The 27,880-nt window shown below is 36.3% G+C and overlaps 1 protein-coding gene across 1 annotated transcript in view; it reads left to right on the top strand.

Annotated features, from left to right (window-relative positions):
* NRG3 (neuregulin 3) overlaps nucleotides 1-27,880 on the top strand; it is a 417,954-nt gene that overhangs the window by 282,407 nt on the left and 107,667 nt on the right. The window contains exon 3 of the mRNA XM_074830488.1: nucleotides 21,604-21,677. Coding sequence (XP_074686589.1) covers nucleotides 21,604-21,677 — 74 coding nt within the window. The remainder of the gene's footprint in view (nucleotides 1-21,603; nucleotides 21,678-27,880) is intronic.

Genomic DNA, 27,880 nt, shown 5'->3' with positions numbered 1-27,880 from the left:
GTAGGAGAAAGTGTTAAAATCAGATGATAGCTCTGGTGACTTCATCTGCATCTTTGCATTTCTATTGGCTTCTAAAAACTTGATATTCCCATGAGAGGTGTGGGTCCACAGTCCACGCTATGCTTTAATTTTTACACTTCATTCCACCTAGAGAGACTTGCCCATTTGAGCTGCAGGCTTTCTAAGTTAAATACAGTTGTCTTGCTGTGCCAAAAAGTCAAGGTGGCTATAGCCTGAATTCTGCTTCAGAGTAGCCTGAGTAGCTGTAGCCTGAGCTTCTTCCTCTCAGGAAGGTCCTGCCAGGCTGCTGGTCAAGAAAGCTCTGAGAGTGAAGAACTGGTTTCACTCCAGAGGCATCATACTGTTAAGTATGTGCATCTCAGCTGGGCATAGTTCCTTCCTGCTGTAGCAAGGAAGTTTTATCATCTCACCAGATGGCTAGAAATCTTGAAACATTGATTTAATTAACTGAAATCCCACCACCAGATGGCAGCTTTTGTGGCTATATCAGTAAGTAGAACAGAATGCTTTAGAGGCAGTATTGTCCTTCTAAAATTGAATTAGGCACATGTTGGGTCATGTAGGGGTTGCTTAAACATCTGTGGTAGGTTGGGAAGGGAAGAGTAAGTGTTAAACTGATAAGGGGATTAGAGTGCAAAAAGTCTTTAGAGAGTACCGATGTTTGTCCTCCTAAAGACAGCCAAGGCTGTGCCGAGTTGTTGAGTAGTATCAGTTGCAGTGACTGGAAGTCAGAGTCTGTTTTAAAAATTTTGGAAGTGTGGTAGGAAATTGGACATGAATAATAGATTCTGTGTTTAATGCATGTGAGACTTGCAATTATGTTAACATTTGACTGATAGGCAAGCTTCAATTTAATAGAAAAGAGTGGTAATTATTCCAGTTGCCTTTTAATCCAGCTGTAGCTAAGTGAGCAGTATCGTATGATACCAGCTAAAACCAGGATGTTATCACATACTATCCACAATCTATACATGTACCCTCTCCTTATGAAAACCTGTGAATGGATAGTACATAGGTATCTTTTCCTACTGGGAATACAGGAGCAGTAGAAAGGCTATGCAAAAAATTCGATTCTCCATGTATGATTAAGATAATGTTGGATACTGGTTGGACGCTAAGGTGATGGGGTAAAAAAACAAAGCTGTACTTTGGAAAAAAGAGTCCCATGACTAATTCTTATTTCAGTTTCTGCTTCCTCTGAGAAACCTTTGCCCCGTGTACATGTTTCTTGTTGGCAAGGAGCATATAAGGCTTGGATAAGCTCAGTTATATACAGTGGACTTCAAAAGTGGTTTTGCTGCACTCTCGTTGTAATCTAACCAGTGCTGCTTCACTTTATGAATTGTTAAAGGCTCTCCTTTTACTGAAATCCACAGCTCCATATACTGAGATAGCAGGAACATACAGAAAGAAATTATGGGTGATTGTTGCATTAAGTGTTTCTTGAGGAAAAAATTCAGTAAGCCTCTGACAGATGTGGTTGAAAAAAAAAAAAAAAAAGGTGCAATGTTTTACAAATGCTTGTATTGTACTGATATTTTTGGTAGCTGCTTTCCAATAGTGAATTACTGCAGATCATGTCAGATAGGCTTCAGAAAAATGTCTTGTTTTTTTACAACCATCTGCTTTGCTGTAAAGTGCTTTCTCCAAGCTGTATGCAATCTTTTGCTTTGCCTCTGTCTCTGATTTATCTCTTGCTTCCTCTTTTTTGTCTCTCCAGGGTGCAATTTACTGTATCAATCAGAATAGGATAAAAAGGTCAAAAGTCTTCAAATGTTTTTATAAAACAGGGAAAAAATGAAACTAATATAATCAGCTCACACATGGCATTTCATTTATGTCATTTATTCTTTGTATTATAGCTCTAAGTAAGGTGAGTTAAAGCAACGATGATGAAACCAGGCCTTGAGCTTTGGGGCATGGGGAGGAGAAAACAATGTCTATATATAGATCCTAGATCTTTCTTTAGTAAGTAAAGGAACCTGTATGGTTGATTTCCATGACTCATACGAACACTTCATTTAGAAAGCAGGGAATGTTGTTTTCAGATATGGAAATCTGTTTTCCTCTCATCTGTCTCCCATGATGCCAAATGTTTGTTAACAATAATACTGGGATTTAGGAAGTATGTCGGGCTTCAGGATTTAGGAAGTATGTTGGGCTTCAGGTAAATTTTGCTTCTCTAGAAAGGATTGTATTGGTGGAGATTTTGTTGTGGGGTTTTTTTGGGGGGTGTTTTTTGGTGGTTGGTTGTTTTTTTTTTTTTTAATGTGGGAACTCTTGTAATTCTCAGAGAAATTATATTTTCATTTATCACAGAATTGTTAAGGTAGGAAGATACTTCTGCAGATCATCTAGACCAGCCCGCTCTCAAGCAGAGTCAGCTACAGTGTGTTGTTCAGGACTATCCACCTGAACTTCGAATACCTCAAAGGATGGATACTCTGAGCAACCTGCTCCAGTGTTTTGCCACCCTCACAGTAAAACAGAGGGCTTTTTAATGTATAAATGGAGTCTCCTGTATTTCAGTGCGTTCCCATTGGGTCTTGTCTTTTCACTGGGCATCTGTGAGAAGGGTCTGGCTCTCTTTTGCAGTCCCCCCCACCTGGCACTTCTGCACATCAATAACATGCCCCTTGAACCTTGTCTTCAAGCTCAACAATCCCAGCTCTCTCAGTCTCTCCTCATGCCAGATGTGCCAATGCTTTAACCACCATACAGCTGCTTCTGTCTCATACTGACTTTGTGGATGAAAGTTCATACATGGTATTCTACCAAGAAAGCATCTTGCAGAGTTGAAATTCTGGATCAATCTAGGTGGGGACATTTCAGAAGATATACTGCTTTTGAGGTAGGTTGTTAAACCTGTAGAATAGAGTGAGTCCAGCTTGCAAGAAATAAATCAGGGGAAGAGTTCCAAACCTGCTGCCAGGGATTCTCTTTTCCCAACTATGAGAACTGGTGAAAGGTAACTACAGAAAGCTGTAGGGAAAGGAGAGAAGGGCCTTGGTCTTCCAAAAGCAAAATTCAGGAAGGTGCTGAAGGAAGCAGTTCTTTCCAGTGATGACTATATTGTTTATTCATTTCATTGATTGCCTTCTGTAGCACTCTGGGACTCAGGTTATTAATAGTGATAGATATGCAAAACTCTGCTAATTACTTGACACTTTCTTCCTGACACTGGTAGAATTTTTGAAGTAAAGTAAAAAAGGAAAACATTTTTTAGGATTGATGGATTTAATTTTCCATGATACAGCTCTAGAGACAGAAGCCTTTATATTAAGTTGTAAATCTTTGCAGGTTGAGTTTGTTTAAATAAGGCATAATTTTATATTTCATATCTGGGGAAACCATTACTTATGAAACCAAGAACATGTTTTTGTAGATGATGTAGATGAACAATTTTCTTGTGTTTATGATTATCACCGAAACACAAAAGTCTTGAAAAGAATTACTTGGAATACAGAAAAATATCTTTACCTGTCTGACTTCTAAAATTAATATGGATATGCCTATTAATATTAGTGAAATGTAGTACCCATATGCTTTGGAATGCATAAAATGTATTCTAAAGTTAATGGAATAAAGTCAGTTTCTGATATATTAGAAGCCAAGATGGGTTTGGGTTTTTAGTGATTTTTTTTTTTCTTTTTTGAGCATTTAGCTTGTAATCGGGCCATGTAAATTAAACGATAAAGTCAGGAGTTGACATGTCAAAATGACTAAGAACAAACCTAAGTACCTAATTTTATGCATAACATTAGATTATGCTAACCTGAGGCTTTAAAGTGCTGATTTTTAGCTCAGGTTTACTTGACTTTTGCCCCAATATATCTGGTTTCATTCATGTTTTATTCTAACTCCAGAGGAATGCTAGAAACAAAGCAAATTAATGAGAACATGGATTTAAAAACCATGGATTTAAATGAGTAGTGCAATCTTTAAGTTTAGTAATCGTATAAAAGGAAAGGACAACAGTATGTATCTTCCTTAATGTATTTTTAAGACTTCAAATTATTAATCCTTGTGCTAGCTTTAAGTTGGTTATACTGCTGTATCAATCGCTGTTGCATCAGGGTACCTTTTTTTAATTTTACATCAAATCAAATGAAACCACTTCACTGTAAATCCCATGCAAATGTTTACTAATTGATTAGCACGAAATAGATTGAAAGGGACACCAGGTTTAAGTTCAATTGATGTTTCTTTTCTTACAAATCTTGAACTCAAACTCATATGAGGTAAATTAAAAGAGTATTTTAAACTGCAAGTATGTGGATTCCCCCACTTGCTTTAAGCTGCTTATCTTTTCAGTTTCTTTAAAATATTATTCATAGTCATATATTTTGAGAAGTTCTTTTCCCCACTAAGTGCTCAATAGGAACATACTGTGGCTGGAGAACTGGTTTCTTAACTCTTCAAGTGGATGTAGTAAGGCATTATTATGTTTCTGAATCTTATCTCTTCTCTGTAGAATGGTATAGCTGTAAAACAAGTTTTATTCTTATTTCATATTTCAAAACATAAGCATAGTTTTGTATGCAAAATGAATCATCTTTAACAGGGTAGAATCCAAATTAAGTTTAACATATAGATCATTTAAGTGGTGGAGGGGAGTAAAGGGGTGGATACTTCTAACAGGAAGAGCCAACATATTTGGGCAATAAACAAAACATGGTGAGGATATTTTTCAGAGGGGTTCTCTTCTGTTTAGAAACACACTTAGTTGGTAAAAAGAAATAAAATTAATAAGCATCTCATTTCTAATACATGTGAAAGGCAGTAAAGACAACCAAAAAGAAAAAGGCTGTTTGGTAGTATCGGAAACAGCAAGCCTGGTCATTTTTTATTTTGTGATTTGTGTACTGATGTTTAAAGGAACTTACTAAATACTTACCACTGGGTAAAAAAAATTCACCTCATTAGAGGCATAGGTAAACTTACAATAATGAGGAGTTTGTAGAGTAATGATTCTAGTCATAGTTGATATATGAAAAGATTTATATTCCATGCACAAAACTGGGATAAACATGTTTCACTGCAGGGCTAGTCTGACTTTTGAATAATCAATTTATATATAAATGTAGTTAGTTGTGCAGTTATAAGGGAAGGAATACCAGTAAATAGCAATGGTGCGAAAATATCAAGGGTGGCAATACATTATTTAGAATAGTCTGTAATAAAGGGAGTAAAGAAATGTCCAAGCTAACCTTAGATTAGCCAGTTCAGTTACTCCTAATAAAATAATTGCTGCATCATGGAACACACCTCTGGGTGCCAAATTGTACCAAAAAGCTCAGTAAATATGTGGGTAGTAATCTCTGTTGAGCTGTATGCTACTGTGTCATGATATAAACAGTATTTGAATAAGCTATACTTAACTTTTGTTTAACAACAAAACCTTCGGTTTCTGAAATGTTTGTGGAATTGAACAAGGTCTCAAGAGAGGCAGAAGGGTGAGACTTAAGTGGGTTGTCACAGTGGTTATCCTGACAGTGAAGTATAACTAATTTGTAATTTATAAAGTTACTAGTGCCATCCTTTTGGCATGTTGAAGACTGGGTCAGGTGCAGAACTGCCTTGGTTTCAGAGTGCTTTTTGGGCATTCAGCTGGACATTGTACCTGCAGGAGTCCTAGGCTGTGCTGTCTCCAGTTACATTGTTGAGATGCTCTGCTCAAGAGGCAGCCCTTGAAAGTTGCTCTGGTTTGCTCCCATCTTACTCTGCCCAGGTGGAAAACTGGAGGGGTGTAGGAGGGACCAGGCTTCTTCCAGCAACACCTGTTTCTCTGCAGATTTACTCCAAAATGATCTGGAAAGTTGCCTGTGAATCTCTCTGGGTCTACTAGCATTAAGACCCTAACAAAGGAGGAAGAACAGTAAAAGTCTTGAAGCTGAAATGGAAAAGGTACGCATGTCTGAAATAACGTACCTGTACTGGCCTTGGCACATGTATGGTTTAGCTGATACCCACAATATCTGCATTCACTATCCAGCCTCAGAGGTCATCCAGACAAGGCTTTCCTCCCTTCTTACTGTTCTGTACTCCAAATTCCAAGGAGCCTTTATATCCTATTTCTAGAAAGGAACTCATATCCTGCATGAAAATGGATGGGAGTGCCAAGCTTTGCTTTGTTGTTACTTGACATATTAATGTTTTAGAAGTTAAACTTAAAAAAGGAAATGAGAATACCCTAAATTTCCTTATAACCAGTGTTTAATGCATATTTAATTAATGTAGCTTCATTTTTTAAAAAGTCTCAGTATTTTTCCTCTGAAGAAAAACATGCTGAATGGATGAGTGAACTTGACAATGCAAAGATTGCTGCTTTCTGCAGGAACTGACAAAGGTATATTTATTTTATTACCTGTATAGCTTTGATGCTTACATTACCACCATTACTGCATAGTTTTTGATTATTTCTCCTCACAAAGTTCCAGCTGAGGGGAAGGCTGTGCTGATGCTACTGCGCTGCTATTGCAGCAGCGTTGTGAGCAGTAATGGTGGTAAGTGACTGGCTGAAGGTCACACAAGAGGAAAGCAGCGCGGCTCCCAGAGCAGAGCTGCGGAGCAGACATCCTCTGCTTTCCCCCTCATAAAGGCTTTAGTCATTAATATTTATTTCCTTTGAAATAAGAATGAATAAGATCAGAATGACCTGTTCTGCTCTTTTTGTGTGTATGTGATGAGAAAAATTTGGTAGCACTGTCTAGAGGCAGTACGAGCTAGTCCGCTTTTCTTTTACCTGAATTCAGAAGAGAATTATCAGAAACACGTTGCTGAGTTCAGTTGATTTATGATTAGGAATTCAAAAGAAGCAAATGTATTCCTCAAATTTCATAGGGACATCTTGTCAGAGACTAATTCTAATCTACAAAATGATCTTAAATGGGACATAATGACTTTCCTGATTATTGCTCTCAGCTGCCATTATTTTGAAAGTGGAATCAAGCAAGAGTCTTGCATGTATGACCAGTATTTTCTGGCAGCAAGCACGTCAGATCAGTACTACCTGTTGGAGTTACCATTATTTAGTGAGATTCCAACTCTCAAAGTTTTCTTTTTGGTTGAGTTTGGCAGGTGGTGGCAGATTAGTGCAACTGCCTACTTTTAAAAAAATGGTGAGAAGAGATGCAGATTGTCAACTCGAACGTAGCAGGTCTTTTTGTGAATGCTGTTCTCTTCAATGCATAATTATTTTTCATGTAGCTTCCATTTATTTGCATGAATTTAAGCACTTTATATACCTTAATGTAAGAGAGTTTGGCATTTTGCAGAGCTGAACTGCTAGGAAGGACTTAATCCTGTCAGTAGTGTTATCTTGGTTATAAATATTGACACAGTTCTTGGGAGCTCCCTTGTGTCTAATAACGTTTCTGTTTCTGCCGCTCTTACAGAAGCTGCAGGAAAGCCAGCAAATTAAAATGTCCTGGTTATACTACTTTCTGTCCACAAGTAACCATGAAATAACATGTTTTGTATTCCTGTACATTAACACAATAGCCAGTAGTGAGAATTCTGTCAGCCCGAGAGCTGCTTTGCATGTTGAGCAAGTATTAAAACATAAATCCAACATAGAACGACATAAATTCACCCCTACTTGCTGCGTATCACATGTTTTGGGTAGCTAACCTACTTGGAAGTAATATATTAAAAATAGCTTTTAACATGCTTTCATCTCTGCTAAAATTTTTGAAAATCACTTGCCACCCTTATTAGAAATGTTTTCTATTAACAATATTTATTATATTGGGTCATTCTTAGTCTTTGAGTCATACATTTCTTCAAAATACTGCATTGCTTGTGTTCATCAGCATGTCTCCAACTATTTCAGTGATCTTCTGAGCTAATCGAGATTTGCCAGGTAACTGAATTATTATTTTTAAATGCAAGCTAAGCAAAAAAACATTATCCTGATTTTTTTTCTTTCTCCTAGCATCATGACATCCTTGGGCTTTAGTGTGGTTCAGTTCTTCACTCTGAAGAAAATCTACATTTTAAAAAGCTTGAAAATTTTATCCTATATAGAAAATAACTGCATTCAATTCAAGTATATTGTTACAAGACTTGGTGTTGTGTAAAGAAACCCTCCACAACTGATGGGCAGTGAAGTACCAAATGTGTTCACAAGAAGTAATGAAATAATTTTTAAAAATTCTTGAACAGATCTGCAAAAAGTGGAACTTGAGCTGAATTCATAACCTAGAATTGTGTTACTATTTACAGTTAATAAATTGACATTCCTGTTTTTTCCATTGGAAAAGATTCCATTTTCTACAAATAAAGAATGGTGTCACTGATGGGTCAGGTACTGTCAGTAGTCAGATGGAATTTCTTGCAGTTAATACTCATCCTGTAGTCTGAAACATGCTCATCCAAACCCTACTAAATTACAAATACATTGTCTGGTGAAGCTTAATAAACTTGCATTAATAACTTGTGGACAAAAATGCTTGAATCACTAGTACTTTTTAGTGATGTGGGTTCTTTTAATTCACAACCAAGAAACTATTTAAGAAGGCTTCAAGTCAAGATTCCACAGTGGAACAAAGGGGGGAGTTTTCTTCCTTGTTCTAATAACATTTTGTGTAAAACTTAATATGGGTTGGTGGGGTTTTTTTTACATTAGACATGTTATTTCAGCTTCAGTTGATTTTCCTGCTTATTTAGAGTAGTAAGAGTCTTGCCATATTGCTCCTTGGAAGTCCACCTGCATTTTATGTAGATGATAAGGTAACTGGGTTTTTTCTTTTGGGTGGCGCTGTTCCTGTTGCAGGTTTGTGTTTCTCCAATGTTAGCTCCTACAGACTTTTGCCACTGTACTAAGGAGAGAGCACAGTAAACTCAGAGCAACTTTGGGCTGGAGTCTTCCTTGCATGTTTTGAAGCTTTAAGCTGGTGGATTGTCAGCTGCAGTAGGCACTGTAATGCAATGAAGGCTGCAGCTTCCTGCCTTCTGTAGGAGTTAAACTTGCTAGGTTTAGTGAATTGACCCCAAGACTTTTTGTTGATTGGTAAGCTGTTGATCCATTAGCAGGAGTGCTTTAATTGCTAGTTTTATGCTAAATCTACATGGTCCTACATATGCCATAATGTCTTTACAATACATATAATTCTCTTTTCAGATAAAAACTATTCTATGCAAGACTTGTTACTAAATATTTCTGTATAATGGGGCAACTTTAAAGATTTGGAGCTTTTCAGTTAGAAACTTTAAATATCAACAGAAAATGGCTTGCTTGAATTTTAACACCATGCATTTTCTGCGTTCTAAATTATACTTAACACGCTAAGGAAGAGTTATTTTGGAAAATGTTTCTCTATTTGAACTTTGCTAGGCAATTACATGTCAAATTGTTCTTATCTATAAAATGCGATGTGTGTTGATCATATAAAATACAGTAACAGCGACATGTTTATTTCCTGCCATAAAGTGAGAGGGCATCATTTTTGTAGACCATCTGTTAGTAGTTAAGGATATTTTAACTGGCACTCCCGAGTGGCTTCATTTATTCTTTCCAAAGCAGGTATAAAAACAGGTACAAAACAAATACCTCACCGAATTACTGAGGGGTTTTGAGTGTTTGGCAGAGGCACTCTGTCTCTGTAGATAAGTATTGGCTTGATGTGGCCTTGAGCTGTTTGAGAGGAGTCTGTGACAAGTGCTATTCCATACAGATATTATTACTAGACAAGCGTCTGTGTTGCTATATGTATTTTAAATTTTGTCAGAAAAATTAATTGGAAAGTTTTGCTGAAATTTGAAAAATGGTTTTGAATCTGCAGGGCTGGACTGGAAATCTTGCATGACTTTTTCATGATAAGCAAAGGATCCATTGTACTTTTAGCTTGGGCTCGAAACAGAGAATTTCATTTCTCTGAGTATTTTTGGCTCTATTTTTGAAATGGGAAATAATCAGTGAAAAAAAAAATGAAAAACATATTGAAAGTTCTTGAAAGAAGTCCAGGGATGTTGCTTTCGTTAAGTAGCTGGAAGCAAAAGGCATTAATGCTAAGCTTGTAATATGTGTGGGGAGGGAACCAGGAAAAGAAATGCATTCAGCAAACCTGTCCTGCTATTACTAGTGAGTTTGCACCTCTCTTTAGAATTGCCTCATTTATTGTTATAATTGCCATCTTTAAAAAATGGCCACTTGAAGGTGAGGTAAGTTCCTGCTGAACACTGTGATAAATCTGACATCTTTTAGTCCTTTCTTTATTGATTTTCAGACATCTTTTTTTTTCCTACTGAGGTCCAGTCCTTAAAGATGTTTTCAAGAACAGTCTTGAAGGGCTTTTATAAAGATGGTAATCCTGGGTAGACATGATGTAAAGCAAAGGTCTCATTTTCATTTGTTTTTTCAAGTATTGAATATGTCTTTCATCTATGCCTTAGCTGCATGAGGCTTTGAATATGGTATGAAATCACTTTCTATTTATTCAAAAGCTTTCTCATAGCTGATGAATGCCATACATAATAAAAGACTATATTCATTTATCATCCATAGTAAATCATTTATCAGACAGCAGAGGTATGTTGTGGAAAAACCTAATCAAAGCTTTTCAGGTTTTCTGGTTGGTTAAATCCAAAACAGCAGAGAAATGATTTCTCAGTTAGTTGGTTAAACATTTTGTTTATTAGGTGATATTCAAAGACAGTTTCTAACGCTATTGTGGTTTACAGATTGAAGTTTGTCATTAAGGAGGAATTTTCTTTTTTAATTTTATTTTTAATGGTGCAACATGGACTAGTAAAGTCTGTTTTGATCATCCTATAGATTTAAATTAGAAAAATAAAGCACTGGGGCAAGGACAGTATTATTGCATTGTGCCATACTTGGGGCTGGTCAAAACGCTGCCATAGGTAAGTTGGTTTGTTATGGATATATGAGATGAACTTGCATTGAACTACTGGAATGAACAGGCTGTGGCAGCTTGCACCTGGTATAGGTCAGCACTAAAATCTTCCTTCAAAAACCAAAAGCGAACATAGAAACTGCAGTTCTGAAGTGGCAGTCACTTCCAGGGTTGCTTCTGAAAGGTCCTGTTAAATGTTTGCCCATCTCTACTGAATTTTATCTAGCATTTGCAGATTTTAGAGTTAATATTGGCATTCAGGACTTAGTTTATGCAGCACAGACTCTAAGTGTCCTTATTTCAGCACTAATATCAAGTAACAAAAGCTAACATGACAAAATTTAGATTCTTAAAATGAAAAATGTTGATTAAGCCTATTCACATTTCATCTTTTCAAAAAGATTTTTCCAGATACTAATATTTTATTTGATTTGGAGTAGTATACTTTTTTAATGATCAAGACTTCCATATTGAAAATATTGTGCTGCCTATCCAGTGCTGTCTGACCTAGACAGAGTCATAAAGTACTGCAATCGCTGTTTAGGTGGAATTAGAAGCATGTATGAACTTTCGAGTAAAAGTTACCACTTGTCAACCTCATAACATTTGATTTTACTAGAGCACAGCTGTGAAAAATTGAGCTGATACCAAAGCATGATTTTCTAATTGATATAAGCAAAGATAAGTCTCCTGGGACAATGGTTTTAAAAGATTTAGCATAAGGTGAGCATGACCTTGTGCTTGGCAGTATTGACTGTGTGTTCTTGATTACTTTTTCCAGTTTTATTGTGAAAAATAGAAGTTAAAGTGCTCCTCTATACCCTACTCTAATAAAGTTTTTGGGGTTTCAATTATTTTGTTTAATAGTAGTCTTAATCCCAGAAGGAAGTGTTTCATCTTTGTTCCTTTTGTCTTTCTTGTCCACTGGAATATGTCAAGAGCTAAACATTTGGCAATACGTCAGGAGGATTCTTAGATTTCTTCTACAGATGGGTTATTTTTGGTATGTAAATGCTGGTCAGTCTTGGCCCCTCTATTTATTTTTGATAACTGCTTCTGCCCAGTTCTGTCTGTGGTGTGTATTTCTAGCCATGTTTTTTACAGCAGAGTAATGCAGTGCTGTCAGATTTGAATTTTTCTCGCCAATACAATAGACTGCTGCTCTGTATTATTGAGCTAAGAATGGAGAGGGAAAGATTTCATTTCTGTTGATGACTGAACAGGCCAGATGATTGTTGTGATGTCTGTTCTCTAGTCATCCCAATGTGCTTGGGTTTGATCCTGAATAGGGTCTTACTTAAAGACTGTTCTACAGCTGAAAGGGAAACAAAGGACTTCAAAACTAGAAATTCTGTCGTTAAAATATATGATGGAAAATTAAGTATAGAGGACAGGAGAGGAAGTTATCTCTTGAAATCACGGAATTCATCTTAGCTCAATCACAAGTAAAAGGTTTGTTGGATTATTTTTTTTCTTTGAAGCTACATAACAAGATTTGACATACATAATAGATATGGTAGCAGCCCAGAGATGGAAGCTCACGTCAATTAGGCTCCAATCAGCCCTGAAGTTAAGCATCTATATGGATGTAAATAAATACATTGATTTTGATTGGACAAGCAGCATAAGTAGTTCTCTCTAGATCCTGGTGCCTTCTACATACGTGATTATACGGCACTCACTAGGGTTTGAAACATGACTGTATTCTAGCTACCTGTTGCTGACTTGTAACTGTACCCTCTTCAAATTTTCACATGCTTGCTGCAATAAAAAACTAAATGCGAAACCTTTTTTCCACCCCAAATCTGACTGTTGAAACTAAATTACAGTCAGTTGCTAAGTTGCCACTTCAAGTTGTTGCGCATAAGACTTGTATCCAGATATATGTATTATGGAAACAAAGGAGAAAATAATTTCTTAAGGATTTCATTATCCTCAGTGGGTGAAGGTAATTCTTATCCCACAAAAAGCCTAAAGCCTGTGTATTAGTGTGAAGTGTTGACCTGCATGTGGATATGTCACAAGTAAATTTGATAGCAACTATCAATAATACAATAAATTTGTATCTTTGGATAAAAATACCTAACTGTAGCAATTCTGCATGGGCTATATGCGTTGATTTAGGTATATAAAACTTTTTTTTTTTTAAAGGGAACACCTTCAAATAAAAAAAGCTGGTCTGTTGTTGAGGGGAGAGAAATGATTATTAGTTCAGGTGCTGCCATAGGTCTGGGCAGCTTGAATGGCTTTACTAACACTTCTTGTTAGTTTTCATTTCTTTTTCTGACCTACCTTTTATGAAAGACAAAGAAGGAAAATGGTCCAGATCAGGGGAGGAATGATAATTCAGTAGTTCCCGCATAACTTTGGATGAAACATTTAAATCAAATCCACATAACTCCTTTCTAAATGCTAAAAGCCTCATTTAGTTCAGTGGTTCCTACAGAGGATTTAGAGAATTCAGACTTTACTAAAGTATCCCCATTTAGTTTCTCCAAGTCTAAAGGATCCTGAAACACTGGGGCCAACAAATTAGTTGAAAGTTGTATTATCTAAACCAGGGCAATGACTTGGGTTTTTGTAGCTGTGACCTTTAATCTCTATGCCATTTACACCAAGAGCATAATAGTACTTCAGAGAGGTGCACTGACAATATACATCCTGAAAAAATATAGTGAATTATACCAGTGATGAGTATGATTTTTAAAAAGTCTGATTCAATTTCTCAATTGATGTTAGAGTGTTTCAGCTAACCTGGTTCTAGGGCAAATGATATAGGAAAAAAAAATCTTTTCTTATCCTTCTTTGGCTGCCTTTTCAATATAATTTCCTTTGTGGTTACTTGCTCTACTTATTTTTAACAGCTGCGACATTTTAGAAGAAAATTGACAGAAAAGAGATTTTTTTTTTTCTTTCTTAAAGTTGATATTTTCTGTTCTGTAAGAATTGTTCTATTTCTTTACACAGGTCAACCTTATGTCTTTAAGAAAAGAAAAAAAAAAGGCAGATATGTATCTTAATCACATAATAGATTGCAAGGTCTTCAAAAATAATGTATGTTCAAACCCTGATATGAAACCTTTATTATACAGTAAATTGCATATCTGTTGTGGAGATTATTTTAGAAAAAAAAAAATCTGAAAGAAAAGAAAGAAAAAGAAGAGAGGGTTGAGTGTCCTGGGTAAGTGTTCTGGCCTTCCCATCTGAAGGGATTCATGTTTGTGTTGAAGAAATACTGTGTCTTTACCCAACTCCTCATTGGGTCCCCAGTTTTGTTCTTTCTAATGCCATGCATTTATTTTAAGTCAGTTGATTTTATCTGTTTATATTGACTTCAGTTTAATTTTAGCTAGTAGGTTATATTCTGTGCGTAATATAGACCATAGGGGCTAGAATTTTATGCTGGTCACAGAAGTGCACATATTGCTGCAGTCATAAAACCACAGTGTTTTAAAGACCCACCTATCTAAACATACCTTTTAATGACTGGTTGTGTTTATACTTTTTTGCACAGAAGGTATCATTTTTGCTTCTTGGTGCTAAAAGCCTCTGACTATTTGTATTTGAGGTTACTAAGGGTGGTCAAAAATCCATGTTTGCTTTCTCTGCTTTTCTTACGATGGTGTCTGTAAATTCTGGGTAACCAGATGGTTCGGCTAGTGAAATTGCTTTACTATAGTGATATAAAATAGTGGAGGCTACTGGACTTTTGTGGTCATATATGACTGGGTTATAATATGGGTTATAATAAAATTACCACAACCAAGACCTTAAGGCTGTGTTAGTGAATCCGTATGGAAGATCTCACCTGTGCGTTTTAAAGTTTTGATTACAAAATAGCTACCGTTTGTCATCTTTGGACAAGGAAGAAGGATACAGTCTGCCAGTGAGAAGCATATTTTAAAAACTGATTCTCTTTAATAGCTTGGAGTGTGATGAAGTAGATGTACTGTATCACTCAAGGAAACAATTGAGGAAAAACTGCAATTTTTTTTTTCATCTAGCTTTAAAGTTCCATGTTTCATTTCAGGAAGAGATTGAGCTTTATTCAATTATATATGTTGGAGTGTTAAACAGATTAAGGGAGGAATTAATGAGGGGCAGCTTCCCCTGTTGCTATGGTAGGCTTTTGTAACTGGTTTTGTATTAGGCACTGTCACCCTTCCTCCTACTCCTCTTGCTGTCTGTGCCCTCTGCCCCACGTGCTTACTGCCAGCAGCCTGCGCACACCTACGATCCAACACCCACAATCACTCTCACAATTAAGAAAAGCCTTTTCCTTTCAACAGTTTGCTCATAAGTTGCTGCATGATCCTTTTATGAAACAATATGGGAAAAGTCATGTCAACTTGAAAAAGTCTTTCCATTGTGAAACTACAGAAACAGATTTGCAAAGAGAAAAATGTCATCTCTGCCAGCACTACTTGATATATACCTTGTCTCCCATGTCCTGCAATTTCTGGAAGAGTCTCCAATATCCATTAGCTGATTTGCTGTTAAAATGTTACTTCTGGTTTGTATTTCACCACAAACTCTGTTGGGTGTAAACAATTACCTGATAACAGTAGTATCTCTGTCCAAGGCTTGACACATGACTGTTTCTCTTGCTTACACATGAGTACAGCTCTGTTGGAAACTTCTTTTCATTGTCTTTTTTTTTTTTTCTCTCAATCTATTTCGAGATGAAATGGAGTAATTCTGATATTTTTTTTTTCCAAGAACAATACAAGAACAGTCTTTTGCAGAATAGATAATAGTCAAGTGATCAGAACATTTTCGCAATATAGGAAACCTGGGTTCAAGTCTTTAATGCTTATTTTTCACACCAAAAACTGAATGTGAATCTCTTACTTCTCAGGTGAGTGCCTGACCAGCAAACTATTGATTTTTATGAAGGGTTCATTTTCTGTCTCGCTCTGAGCATGGTATCCACTGAGAAATGTTCTTAACTGTGATTCAGTGGTCTGATCTGTTGAATCTAGGAGGCCTGTTTTCTGCTTATAGTGGCACACTGCACAAGTTAAATGACAAGATATCCTGCCTGACCCTCACTGTTAAGATCCCTTTTTTTCTTCCCTTGTGAATAAAAGTTGTACTTAATAACAGTCATGATAATAAGTACAAATTTCCCTTTATTTCAGTTAAGGTCATTCTGGTTGCAGGCACAGAAGCCTACATTTAGATTACCTGCAGACCAGAGGAATTATTTTTCATTGTTTACAGCATATTTCAGGCTAGATTGTGGGACAAACCAATGGGCTGTACAATGTCATAGCTTGCTACTGTATATTTATTGCATAACTGGCTCTCTAACCCATTCTCTGTGTGAAAATAAATACTCGACCAAAATTTATAGACCGTTGGAATATTTCTTTATCATGATCTCAAATTCCACTCTTGGAGAATAAATAAGAGATGCAGTATGTACTCTTATTGGCATCTGATCATCCGTACAATGGCTGTAATGGTGTCACAAGAAAATAATTTGTAACTGATCCAGTGAAATTATGAGATTGATCATTCTAATTAATGGCATTTTTGAGATTGTAATTTTGTAGCTTTTACAAGTGGAAGTAACCATGCGTTGGTTGGGACACACTGCAAGAATGAACTTTCATTTTTCATAGGTACTATTAATTCCATCTTTTAAATTGGATAACTTCTGTTTATGAGGCTAGGATTGGATTATAGGTTTATGTAAGTTCATCTTTTGGGCGCTGCACTATTAAGACATTTCTGTTAAATGTCACAAATCACTTTTGGCCTAGCATACGGTTCTTTTCCTGATGTATAGTATTATAGCTTTGTCTTCTGGCGTAGTCTGTCACTGAGGTTCCAAATGCCATTTTCAAAATTTCCATTTCAGAGGAAATCCTATATCTTATGGTTGCCAAATTCTGGACTTTGTGCAGAGAAACTATTTTATGCATACTTCTTCACATGACCAAAGGCAATGTGATCACCACACTTAGGGAAAAAAAAAAGAATTATTCCCATTTCAAATGGATGGGCAGTATCATAGGGAAGGAGGAAGGAGCTGGGGGTTAATGGCATTATCATCTTTCATAACCTCTGCAGTTTGCTGGTGCCACTCTCTATCCTGCCTTTTATACATTACCATCCCTTGAGAACTGAAATATTTCAGTTTAATAGGGATATGGAGCTCTATATGGAAGTATTTAGGGAAAATGTAAACTGTGATGGTAATGGCTTCTTGGCCATAAGCTTTGTATGTTCTTCCCTAACTCTTCTAAGTAGGTTCTTTGTAATATCTTCCCTTTCTCCTTCTGGCTTTAGACATACTTTATTCTTCAGCTTCGCGTAACGTGCAATTTGCCACCCCCTCCTCCCCCATACACTTTACTTTTTACTAGTGTGTCGCATATGAAATCTAGGGATTTGGGGTGCTGTGTTATTCCTACACGTGATGGAGTCATCTATTTGAAATCTCCCTTGGCTCCACAAGGTTTGAATACACAAGAAACAATTCTGAAACATGTCCACAGAACATGTCTGTGATCTCTTTGACTAGAATATACATGTATTAATACTATTTAATATTTAAAATGGGAACAAAAAGATTGAATAAATGTTCATACTCTCCTTACTTTTTAATACTTAAGCACAAATCTGCTTGAGTAGAAAAAGAACTTCTCACCAGGAATGAGAAATGTGTTTGTGTGTATGTTTTCACACAAAGGACATTGTGGCTGACCATGAAGTGCAATGTACAAATGTACAAAAAACATAATCTAGAGAAAGTACATTGCCAATGAAAGATGTGAAGAACACATGATAAAATAATCTTAGTTGAATTTAGCAGATACAATTTAGAGATGTACTGTTTGCAAGCATTTTAGCAGCTGCAGATTAGCTTTACCTGTGATTCTCTTTTCATAACATTTAATCAGAAATATTTAAATCATTCCATTCATCCACTCTTGTTGATATTTTTGGTCTAGAGTACAGACAGGTACAGTTATTTTGGTGAAAATCTGAATGTAAAATAGAGAATTCCATTTTCGTATTTACTTTGCAAGGAGGCTGTAATTAACACTATTTAGAGAGCTCTTCACCATGTTCTGCATTTAGGCGTGTGTCCAAGCCTGCTCATACAGTACAGCACTTCAGCACAGAAGTGACTTCTGGTGCTGGAATGGAGCTTAGATGGTCCTTTCCATCCTTTGCTGTGGGGGTCCCACATACAGATCAGAGCTTTCACTTCACAGCAATATCTTGTCCTCATCTCATTTTCTTTTTCCTTAAAGGCATAAAAAATAAACATTTGCTTGTCAGATGATCAAATAATAATTTCTGAAACAGTTGGCTGCATCAAAGCGTTTTCCAAGATTTTCCTGATTACTCATTGCTTTTTTAAATATATCTATAAATATAAATGTGATCATTCACACTGCATATGCCAGTATTGAACAACCTCAGTTAGACTTCCCTGAACTTCTGTATGTGACATAACAGTGCTGTTTTAATAGGGTTTTTTGTGGTGCATTACTTTTTTTGGTTTGGGTTTATTTTTCCTTAGAGGTGTGATGCCAATTAGCAGCATGAGTGCATGTCAGGTATTGTGGGCACAACTATGACATCTGCTCATTTAGGGTGGATGGCAAATGCTTTAACAAAGATTATAGGATGCCACAATGTGGTAAACTTTTACCGTATTGTAACATTATAACTGTCAAATGTATATTCTGCAAGACTGCAATTTCACAAGACTTAATTACAAAGGTTTGAACTTTGGTATGGTATGGCAGAGCAGTTATTGCTATTATTCGGTGTCTTACGAATTTCAAAAATAATTTGTTAATGAAACTATAGAAGACAGTTTTTATCTTTGTTAGTCTTTGCTTAAGTTAATATAATTTTAAAAACAAGTTAGTTGTTATCTTAGAGTAAGATTACGTTATTACATTAAAAGATTATATCTATTCTTTGATATATCAGCTACCTCTGTACTAAATTTTGAAAGTAACAAAAATAAATTCCTCTTGTGGAATGTTCATAGATGTGTACAGCTAAGTGAAAATATTACTTTAAATTCATCCAGGTCAGTCAATCAGCTAATTACTGTATGATCCAGTTTCATAGTGATGGAGAAAAGCAGCACTATATATGATAAAGTCAGGATAAAAATAATAGTTTGATATGATAGCCATTACATTTTAAGAGAAGAAATCCATCCCCTATCATTATCTCTAGACTGCATAGCATAGTTGTGGCAGCATGCAATTCAGTTAGGTACCGGGGATGCTGAGTTTTGCAAGAGAGGAGTTGTAAATCAAAGTGACTCTGTGATATATTCTGTTCCAACCCATTTCTCTTACAAAGTCGGGAAGAGAAAGACACAGAAACACATCTAACTTAGTCTTGTACTGGGGCCATACTGTATCAGTTACAGAAGTCTCCTATGAGATTGTTTTTGAGGCCACCAACATTATTGGCATCTGCTGTATTTGCAGCTGGTAAAATGTAACCCTTGTGAACAACACTAAATGGAAGGTGAAAACGTCTACGGCACCTTTTGCAATTTTTACGAGACACAAAAAATATTTTCTTCAACTAAAAGACTGATGTTTGGTTTGGCCCCTGACATGGTAGGATTGCAATAGAGACCCCCCCAAATCTACCCTAGCAGCTAATAGTAGCAAAATTTCTCTCCTTGAATTCCGGCATGAGAAATTAATTAGCTGGACCAAAATTAATTACCTGGGCCATCTGACAGATGGAATAAATGGTACAAACTCTGTTTCTCAGCTGTGAAGTGAGATAGTCTAAATTTCTGTTCTGTTATGTGAATGAGGAAAGGAAGACAGCAGAACTTCTGGCTCAGATGTGCCCTGTCAGCCATCAGAGAGGAGGGGAAAGGGATTGCTCCTGCTGGTGTGAGAGTACTTGTAGCACTGCTTTCCTTGCTCCTGGCTGATGGGTATTCCCATGTGCTGATGAGCATTTGGTACAGCTCTTCTAGGAGATACCAGTCTGTGACTCTTTATCCTTACACATAGCATCAAAGTTTTCAGTCATGAGATTAGGGTATGTGATGAACACTTTCATGACTTGCAGACCAACAGTTTAGCACAGAGTTGTAAGTGTGTAATGAGGTAATAGTAACCAAGGCAGGTACAAATGTATGTCGAAAAGTCAATAGAAAATGCTAATGTAAAGACAGGAATATCCCCACCCATGGAGGTTGTTCTTAAGCTTTGAAATGAGGTCTTCCGACTCTCCTCAAGACTGTGGAGAAGAGTTTCTGTTTGATGTGAGGCAACTTCTGATATTTCATAATCAGAGGCAAAAGGTGCATGCAGCAGTGACTGAGGATATGGAGCCTTCTTCAGTTTTTCTGACTAGTGGACAATTTTATTCAAATATTTTGCATTTCAAACAAAAATAAAACATTTTTTCCTTGGCTAATAGCTTACGGCCACTGCCATAGGATCTGAATTCACTTTTTTCCCAGTCAGTCATTTTACAGATAGGCGAGTACCAGTACAGAAGCTGATCTCCATTTAGTAGCACTCAGTATCCACCAGGGAGAAAGGCAAAACGGAGGTTTTGAAATGATACCTGTATGTTTTTTTAAATCTTTTTCTCACTGCAAATTTCTACTACATTTTGGGGTCTGATGGGAATTCTTATAATTACATATTTGCTCACAAATGTGCTTACTAATCCCTGAATCAATGCTGGTGAGATGCACTTCTGATTGAAGCTTTAATTTATTAAACCAAAAGCATTTTAAAAGGCAACTTTTAGAGGAAACCTGAGTAGAAGCATTGTGAAGGAACAGATAACTTCTGCTCCTGACAATATCACATCATTCAAGCTGCAGTTGTCAATCCTAATGAAAGGTGGTGATGCTGATTTGAGCATATTGTTCATATGATGTGCAAGAGCTTTGGGAGATAAGGAGTCCCTGTTGCTATCATTTATAATTAAAGCGTCCATCACTTTTCTCTGAAAAACTGCTTGGCGAATAAATAATTAAAGGTCTGATTCTGATACACTTAGTTGAAATGAGAGAGACTTCTGAGAACAGTCCAAATGCAGTAAATGGAATTTCTTCAAAGTAAGGTTTCAAGATAAATAACAGTATTAGAATCTCAGTCAAAGCCACCTCTTTGTTAAGGCAGAAGGATACTCTGGTTTATGTCCTTTAAAATATAATCCCACAGACATCTAAGACTGTCCACTTACAAACAATGCCTGATGTTGTCTATCATGCCTAAACATGTTATCTTCTAAGCACAGTAGAAACTAGTCTTAAAATTAATGGCTAGAGATAAGTATTCCCTGCTTATTCAAACAGCTGAAGACAAGTTGTTAATCTGATGGTTTGTACAGTACAGAAGCTTTATAAAGCTTTGTGTTACCTAATAAGTTTATATTATTACAAATATGTCTATTTTATAGAGGAATTGATTGTTTTACTGAATTGATACTTAAAAGAAGGGTTATGCTTAAATGATATTTCTTTTCATAGCTTCTAAAGTAATCAAAAAGGTTTGGGTTCAATTTTTTGAAATACAAATTATTTTACATGCTTCCATTGTGTTTCAGTAATAACCTTGCTTCCATAATAGTTGAAATAACTGTAAATATGCAAGTCCCTCACAGCATTGGCAGGGAGAATTTCAGTTGATTTTGCTACCTTGAAATTAACCTTTCACTACCGCATGCGTATGTTTGTCATTTATCCCCTTTTTCTCAGGTGCAAAGAGGGCTACCAAGGAGTCCGCTGTGACCAATTTTTGCCGAAAACCGACTCAATCTTGTCAGATCCAAGTACGTCAAATGTTTTTCTTATATTTTTAATCCATGCTGGAGGCTGTTCTTGCTATGCGAGATGACCCTTTGCATATTGTCAGAAGGCATATTATGGATCACTGCAGCTGTGTGTAGAGAATGGTGTTGCTTTTGTTGGTGGGATAAAAACACATCCTCCAGTGCCTGTTCTTATAAAATATCTGCTGCCACAGCAGGGCATGCAATCGGAGGACCTGATTCCTTATGATTTGGAATAATAGTGTCCCTGCTTAAAGCCAAAATATTCATGTTTCTGTACTTTTGATTCAAGAACAAATAAAATTACATAATCTAAAAGGAAACAAAGTATAGGCTGCAAAGTGGTTCCTTCTAAAGAAAATAAATTCATATTGTCTGGCACTGCAAAGATTATAATCTCCTTGGAAATATTTGATGCCAGTTTACATAAAACTCAATTTTTTTTCACTTTTATAAGTGAAGTTGCTATCTGTTTGCAGAGTAAAGGTGTACTTTCAGGTAGTAATGTGGAGACAAAGTACCTTTGTATTACACTGCTCAGTATATGCTGGAATACCACCTTGCATGTATGTTCTCCTACTCCACTGTTGCCCTTTTAAAATTCTGTTGACTAATAAAACTATGTCAAAAACATTATCCAAGATCAATTTCTTAGAGGTGAATCCATTTAGTAATTACTGTTGCTTATCTTAAATTTTTAAATGAAGTGACATACAACAAAGGGTCATATCCAATCTCTTGGTTTTGTTCTTATACCTGGAAACTGTAATGTATTAAGTCTTTTGGTTTTGGGTGCTCTTTAAAATTTGATTTGAGTTGTTTTGTTTCTGTTTTTTGAAGAATAATGTTTGTTCTCCCAGTCTTTTTTTTTTTTTTTTTTGTGCTTTGTTTATTTTCTTGTGCTTTTCCATGTGAAAGCCTGTTGCCAGACACCTGTTGTTTTGTAGGGCTCTATGTTGTATAGCTCCCATTATAGTTTGCTTTGTATTTGGTTTAGCTTTTCCTTTTCCTTGACCTTTTGTGGTAAAGTGCAGAACCTATAATGAATAAGCAGATTTTATCTCTGCCAAATTGTATGTGCATGTGTCAACATAGAAGTTGTGTCTATGTCAAGGGAAAAGATACTTTGTATTCTAAAAGTGGGGGAAAGGACAATCAATTAACAGCACAACAAGGCGGTCCTATTCTGACTCGGTTTTAACAGGGGACTCTAGCTTTACTCTCTCAAGAGTAGAGGTGAAATTCATATAGATGCAATACAAAGCCCAGAAAAGACTCCCAGATTAAGCTTCATCTAATAAGACCAAAAGCCCTACAGTGTTTATATATTGCAGACAGAATTGTTGTTACTTCTTTGCAGCATTGTGTTGGTTGCACAGATTTGTGTCTCTTTACTTGGGAGATGCTTACTTTAGTTGGTTTCTGACTACATTGTTTCCATAAAATTCCACCTGATCCTGCTCAGTAAGCTAAGGTTCTGCTGAAATGTCCTTTTTACACCTTCTGACTACAAAGGCAATTTTATTTTATTAAGCCTTTCTTTCAAAATTATATTATTTAGCATATGTAAGACCAGGGGAACTTGGCTTGATGTTGATGTCAATCCACTGGACACACCTGTGGCCCAAGAAGGGCCCCTTTTCCAATATGAATAGAGAAGGTTAATGTGAGTTAGGTACTTTCCCAGTCCGTTCTGAAATTTAACTTATATTTGATTCTCATCTGTATTCAAAAGAGGAAAAGCTTCTGTTCAGCTACGTTTCTGTGTGTTGGCATAGTGTGATATATCTCTGTGTATGTATGTGCATATGCACTTGTTCTAAGCATGCCTGGCCTGAAAGGGAGATCTTTGAAACTTTCTGCTGCAGCTGGACAGTGACAGCATGAGCATTTTGCTCAGGAGTTAAATCAGTAATGTATTTATCTTCCTTCTGGAGAAGAAAAAATTTATACCACACTGATAATTAGCACTGAGCAGCATAAATTTTTGCTATTTGCATAACCTGAGAAGTGTAAAAAGTATTTGACGCAGTAGTCAAGTGCAATATGATCATCTCCAAAGGCACTGGTGTTGCTTTGTAAAAGCTTAGTTTTGTGGTTGAATGTGTGTTTGGTTTAGGAAGAGAAAGAAGGAATTTTTTTAAATGCAAGGCTTCATTTCCAAAAGTTGAACACTCAGATGAGAGCTCTTGCGTCTGGACTGCACGTAGCCAACATTGGCTGGTGTCAGTCAAGCTTTATAAAAAAGTCCAGGTTATTTGAGTTTTGTGGGATTGCTTAGGGTTCTCAGTAGTAGATGTGTTCAGAACTGCTAATGATGCATCTGATAACAGTATTTAATTCCTTTGAAGTGTGCATGCATGAAATACTGAAGCAATATGTTTTTAATCTTACCTTGTCTGTTACAGTGCAGGTTACATTTTCAGAACATTCACTTGTCATTAAATGTGAAGTGAATCTGAACCACAGTCACTTGAAAACTAGCAACAATATTATCTAAAAATTGTTAGTTATTTACATACGCAAGAGTCGTTTTGGTTTTGTTTTTTTTTTTTTTTAAATAAACCTCTGAAACAAACCAAGCTTGTTCAGCGTAGCTATTATCTGAGGTTGCATAGTGACAAATAATGTGATATGGCTCTGCGATAGTTTTAACAGTATCAGGCCAAACCCAGCTTCTTAGCTCATTTTAGTTGTATGTTAGTCAGGTCTTGACTTTACATCACAGATATGAATACAAATTATGTAATACTTAATACAGATTAATGCATGCTAAATCATGTACATGCAGTTTAATTAAACTAAACAGTCAAGATATTTAAGAGTCAGTTTTCAGGAAACCTCTTGAAACTACTTGATGGTGTTTCAGAATTCCTGAATTGGCATCCATGGCTTCTTGCAGTCAGATCTGCCACCTGCCTACCTTCTTTCAGCTCAAAGTTAGGATCAAATTCATAAGAAAATGGATGTAGGACACACATAGAGCAATGTCAGAACACTCCAAACACAGGCCCTTTTACTGGACCTTCAAGACTCATAGATGTTAACAGCTTCCACCTCCCTTAATTTCTCCACTCTTAACCAGGTTTTCTGGCTAAGTGAAAGATGTTTTAAAAAAAAAAAAAAAAAAAAAAAAAACCACAAACAAAAAAACCAAACCACACCAACAAAAAACCCCAACCCAAATGGAAGTACTTTGAGAAGAAGTTTGTTAATCTTGGAATATCGGAGAAACATGCCTAAATCATGGGAGCCACGAGGAACCTAACAAAATTAATAACATCACCAATAAGGGAAAAGGCTGCATGCTGCACGACAATGCAACCCATGCTCCCAGTCGATATCAAGAGGAGGGCATCTGTCAGCCCTGCTAATACTGGGCAGGACAAGTCCCTGAACTCTCTCTCAGTCATCTTCTTCATCTATGGAGGAAGTACTAATGGGACAAAGAGAAAAGAAATAGCAGTCACATGCTTGAAGGAAAGGATAGGACTATATTTGAAATGTTGCTTTGGCTTTCTCCATCTGGGCTAACTTCTCTACAAATACAGTTCATGACAGTGGTAGAGCACTTAAATCTTCAACATTATAAATACAACTTTATGTACAAGTCATTTTTCAGGCATGTGTAGTCCTGTGTGTATCTATAGGATTGGGAACTTATATACAACATAAATTGTACAAATGTACTCATGTACTATCCTTTATAGTGTTCTGGAGTAGACCTGCCTGACCCAACGAGTCTTGAAAGGTAAGTTGTATGTAGGCTGTAGATATTTCTTTTGATCAGTTTTTATACTGAGACAAAGTATAACCTTTAAAGCTTTGACTGTTCTGTGCAGATATTCCAAAGCAGGGAATAAGGCATTGAGAATGGGTTTGTCATATTACCCCTTTTTTTACCGAATTGTTGAACTCCACCTTCAACTATTTTGTTCTTAACATTGAAAGCAACTATCCTATGCAAAAAGTGTGTTTCAGTTTTATAATGTGCAGTATTAATTTTATATTTGGCATGTTAATATTCAAGTTGTCCCATTTGACCTCAGAAGCTTAAGTGTAGAGGGATCCCCTATTATTGCGAATGTTATCCGATCCTTTTTCAAAATAAATGCAGTATTTTCTAAAAGAAGAAAAATCGGATGGAAAGCTTATAGGTCATTAGGCCACGCTTCTGCTGTTGCAGACAACCCCATCATGTAATTCCTTCCGTAAGCTGATCGTACTTCTGTAAACCACTTACAATCAACATGAAGTAGCCACTAGACACAGGTTTTGTTTGTCATCTCTGCTCTGAGGGTTTCAAGTCTTTTCAGCTTCCACACAAAATTTATGGACAGCCCAAATTTGTCAATTACGTTCTTTGTTAAAATGTGCACTTTGTTTCTACATTGATATATTTTCCTATTGGTTTCCACCATGTTACAATTTGGGTCTGGCTTTTTTCAGATGTCAAAAGTCTTATTCCTATAGAGCTAGCTATAGCCTGTAGTCTTATAATACTTCAGCCTGTGACAGCATAGCACACATCATGTTTCTTTTTGAATCTATAAAAGAGAAACCTGCAACTGTCATCTGCAGTTACTCATTCTTAGATTACCTCTTTGCATAGCAATGGATCAGAACCCCTCTTCAGAAAGGCTGGGACTCTAAATAAGTAAAACAACTCCAGATAGTTTAAAAAGGAGAAAACTGTTTTTCCAGAAATGTATTTGAAACCTCAAGACCCACACTCGCCTCCTCCTGTAAAAAAGCCGCCAGAAAACCCAAACAAAAATCTTGGGCTTTTTGCCTTTTTTTTTCTTTTCCTTTTTTCTTTTCCTTTTCTTCTCTTTTTGTCGTCCGTCCCCATCCATGTGTCGTCCGTGTGTGTGTGTCCCCTCCAGTTTTGTATTTGTAAGATCATAGGATAATTTAGGTTGAAAGAGGAGTCTGGACAGGGGAATTCAGGAAGTTCAGCCTCCTGCTTTAAGCAGAGCTGGCTTAGAAGTTTTTGCTAACTGTACTGGACACCACGAAGGTAGTCTGTGAAATATTTATAGAATATATTTTCAAATAATTTGAATAAATAAAAGAAATGAAACTTCTGAGTCTCTTAATGATTGATTTTCTAGAACCTGAATAATTTTTTTTTCAACTTTACTTAACCTTTCTGAATTTGTCAACATTCCTCTTGAATTTGTTTTTTCTTCCTTTTTTGATTTCTAGGAGGCATAGGGGAAAATAAGATTTTGTTCTTGGAAAGACTTTGAAGGTTGGTTGTAGATAGGGGCAGTTATGAGTGGAAGAGAATTTAGGGAAAATAGGACTGACTAGCCAGAGGTGGATGTTGTGGAAGGCAAATCCTTCTAAAACAAATTTGACATGGGGCTTGTTTAACCCCAGATAGAACTTTTGAAATCGGGATCTAAATCTGAATTTTTTCTCTAAATCTTAACTTTCTCTCAAAAAGAAAAGGTTTTTAGCCCTTCTGCAGTAATTATGTCATCTGTTTAAGACTGCTTGTATTCAAAAAAAGCATATATGGAGGGAGAGGCTTCAGACCAAGTTTCTTTTGCAGTGATTGTCATTTTATGCTGTTTTATCGATCTAATTGCAAAGAAGAGTGCCACATCAACTGTGTGTTCACAGAATAAAAATTATTAATGTTGCTCTAGGATATTAAGCTTTCACAAAAATGAAATAATCAAGGGGTGATATTTTATTGCCTTGCGAAATTAGATTTTAAGAGCTATGCAGTGACAGTGGTCAAGTGAAGTCCCTGAAAGTGACAAGTTGGTATAAGATCTGTTAGCATGCATTCAAGTGGGTATGACATATCTGTTAACTACAGTTTCTTTATAAGGATATATAAACAGAGTCCTTCCAATTCAAATACATCACAAATCAACCTAGATTAGTGTTGATGCATTAAAGATTCAAAGGAAGGAAGGAAGGAATTGCCTTAATAGAAATAGCAATATAGGAGAGAAGCTACATAGTCACTTCAGAAGTTTTAATGAATTTATCTACAGATGAGGAAAGATGCATCACATGAGAGACAGGCTGGGGAATATGAAACCTCAGCAACGTAAAATAAGAAAGAAAAGATATCCTTGGGGAATGAGGGACATGTTTTCCCTCCTCTTTGATCAACTGTGGGTAGAGACCTCCGGATGCGGACTGTAAAAGACAATGTTTTTTCAAATTTTAGTTGTGCTGAA

This window comes from Strix aluco, chromosome 7 (assembly GCF_031877795.1).
Source record: "Strix aluco isolate bStrAlu1 chromosome 7, bStrAlu1.hap1, whole genome shotgun sequence".
In the NCBI taxonomy this organism is placed as follows: domain Eukaryota; kingdom Metazoa; phylum Chordata; class Aves; order Strigiformes; family Strigidae; genus Strix; species Strix aluco.
This window is presented reverse-complemented; position numbering and strand designations above follow the sequence as displayed.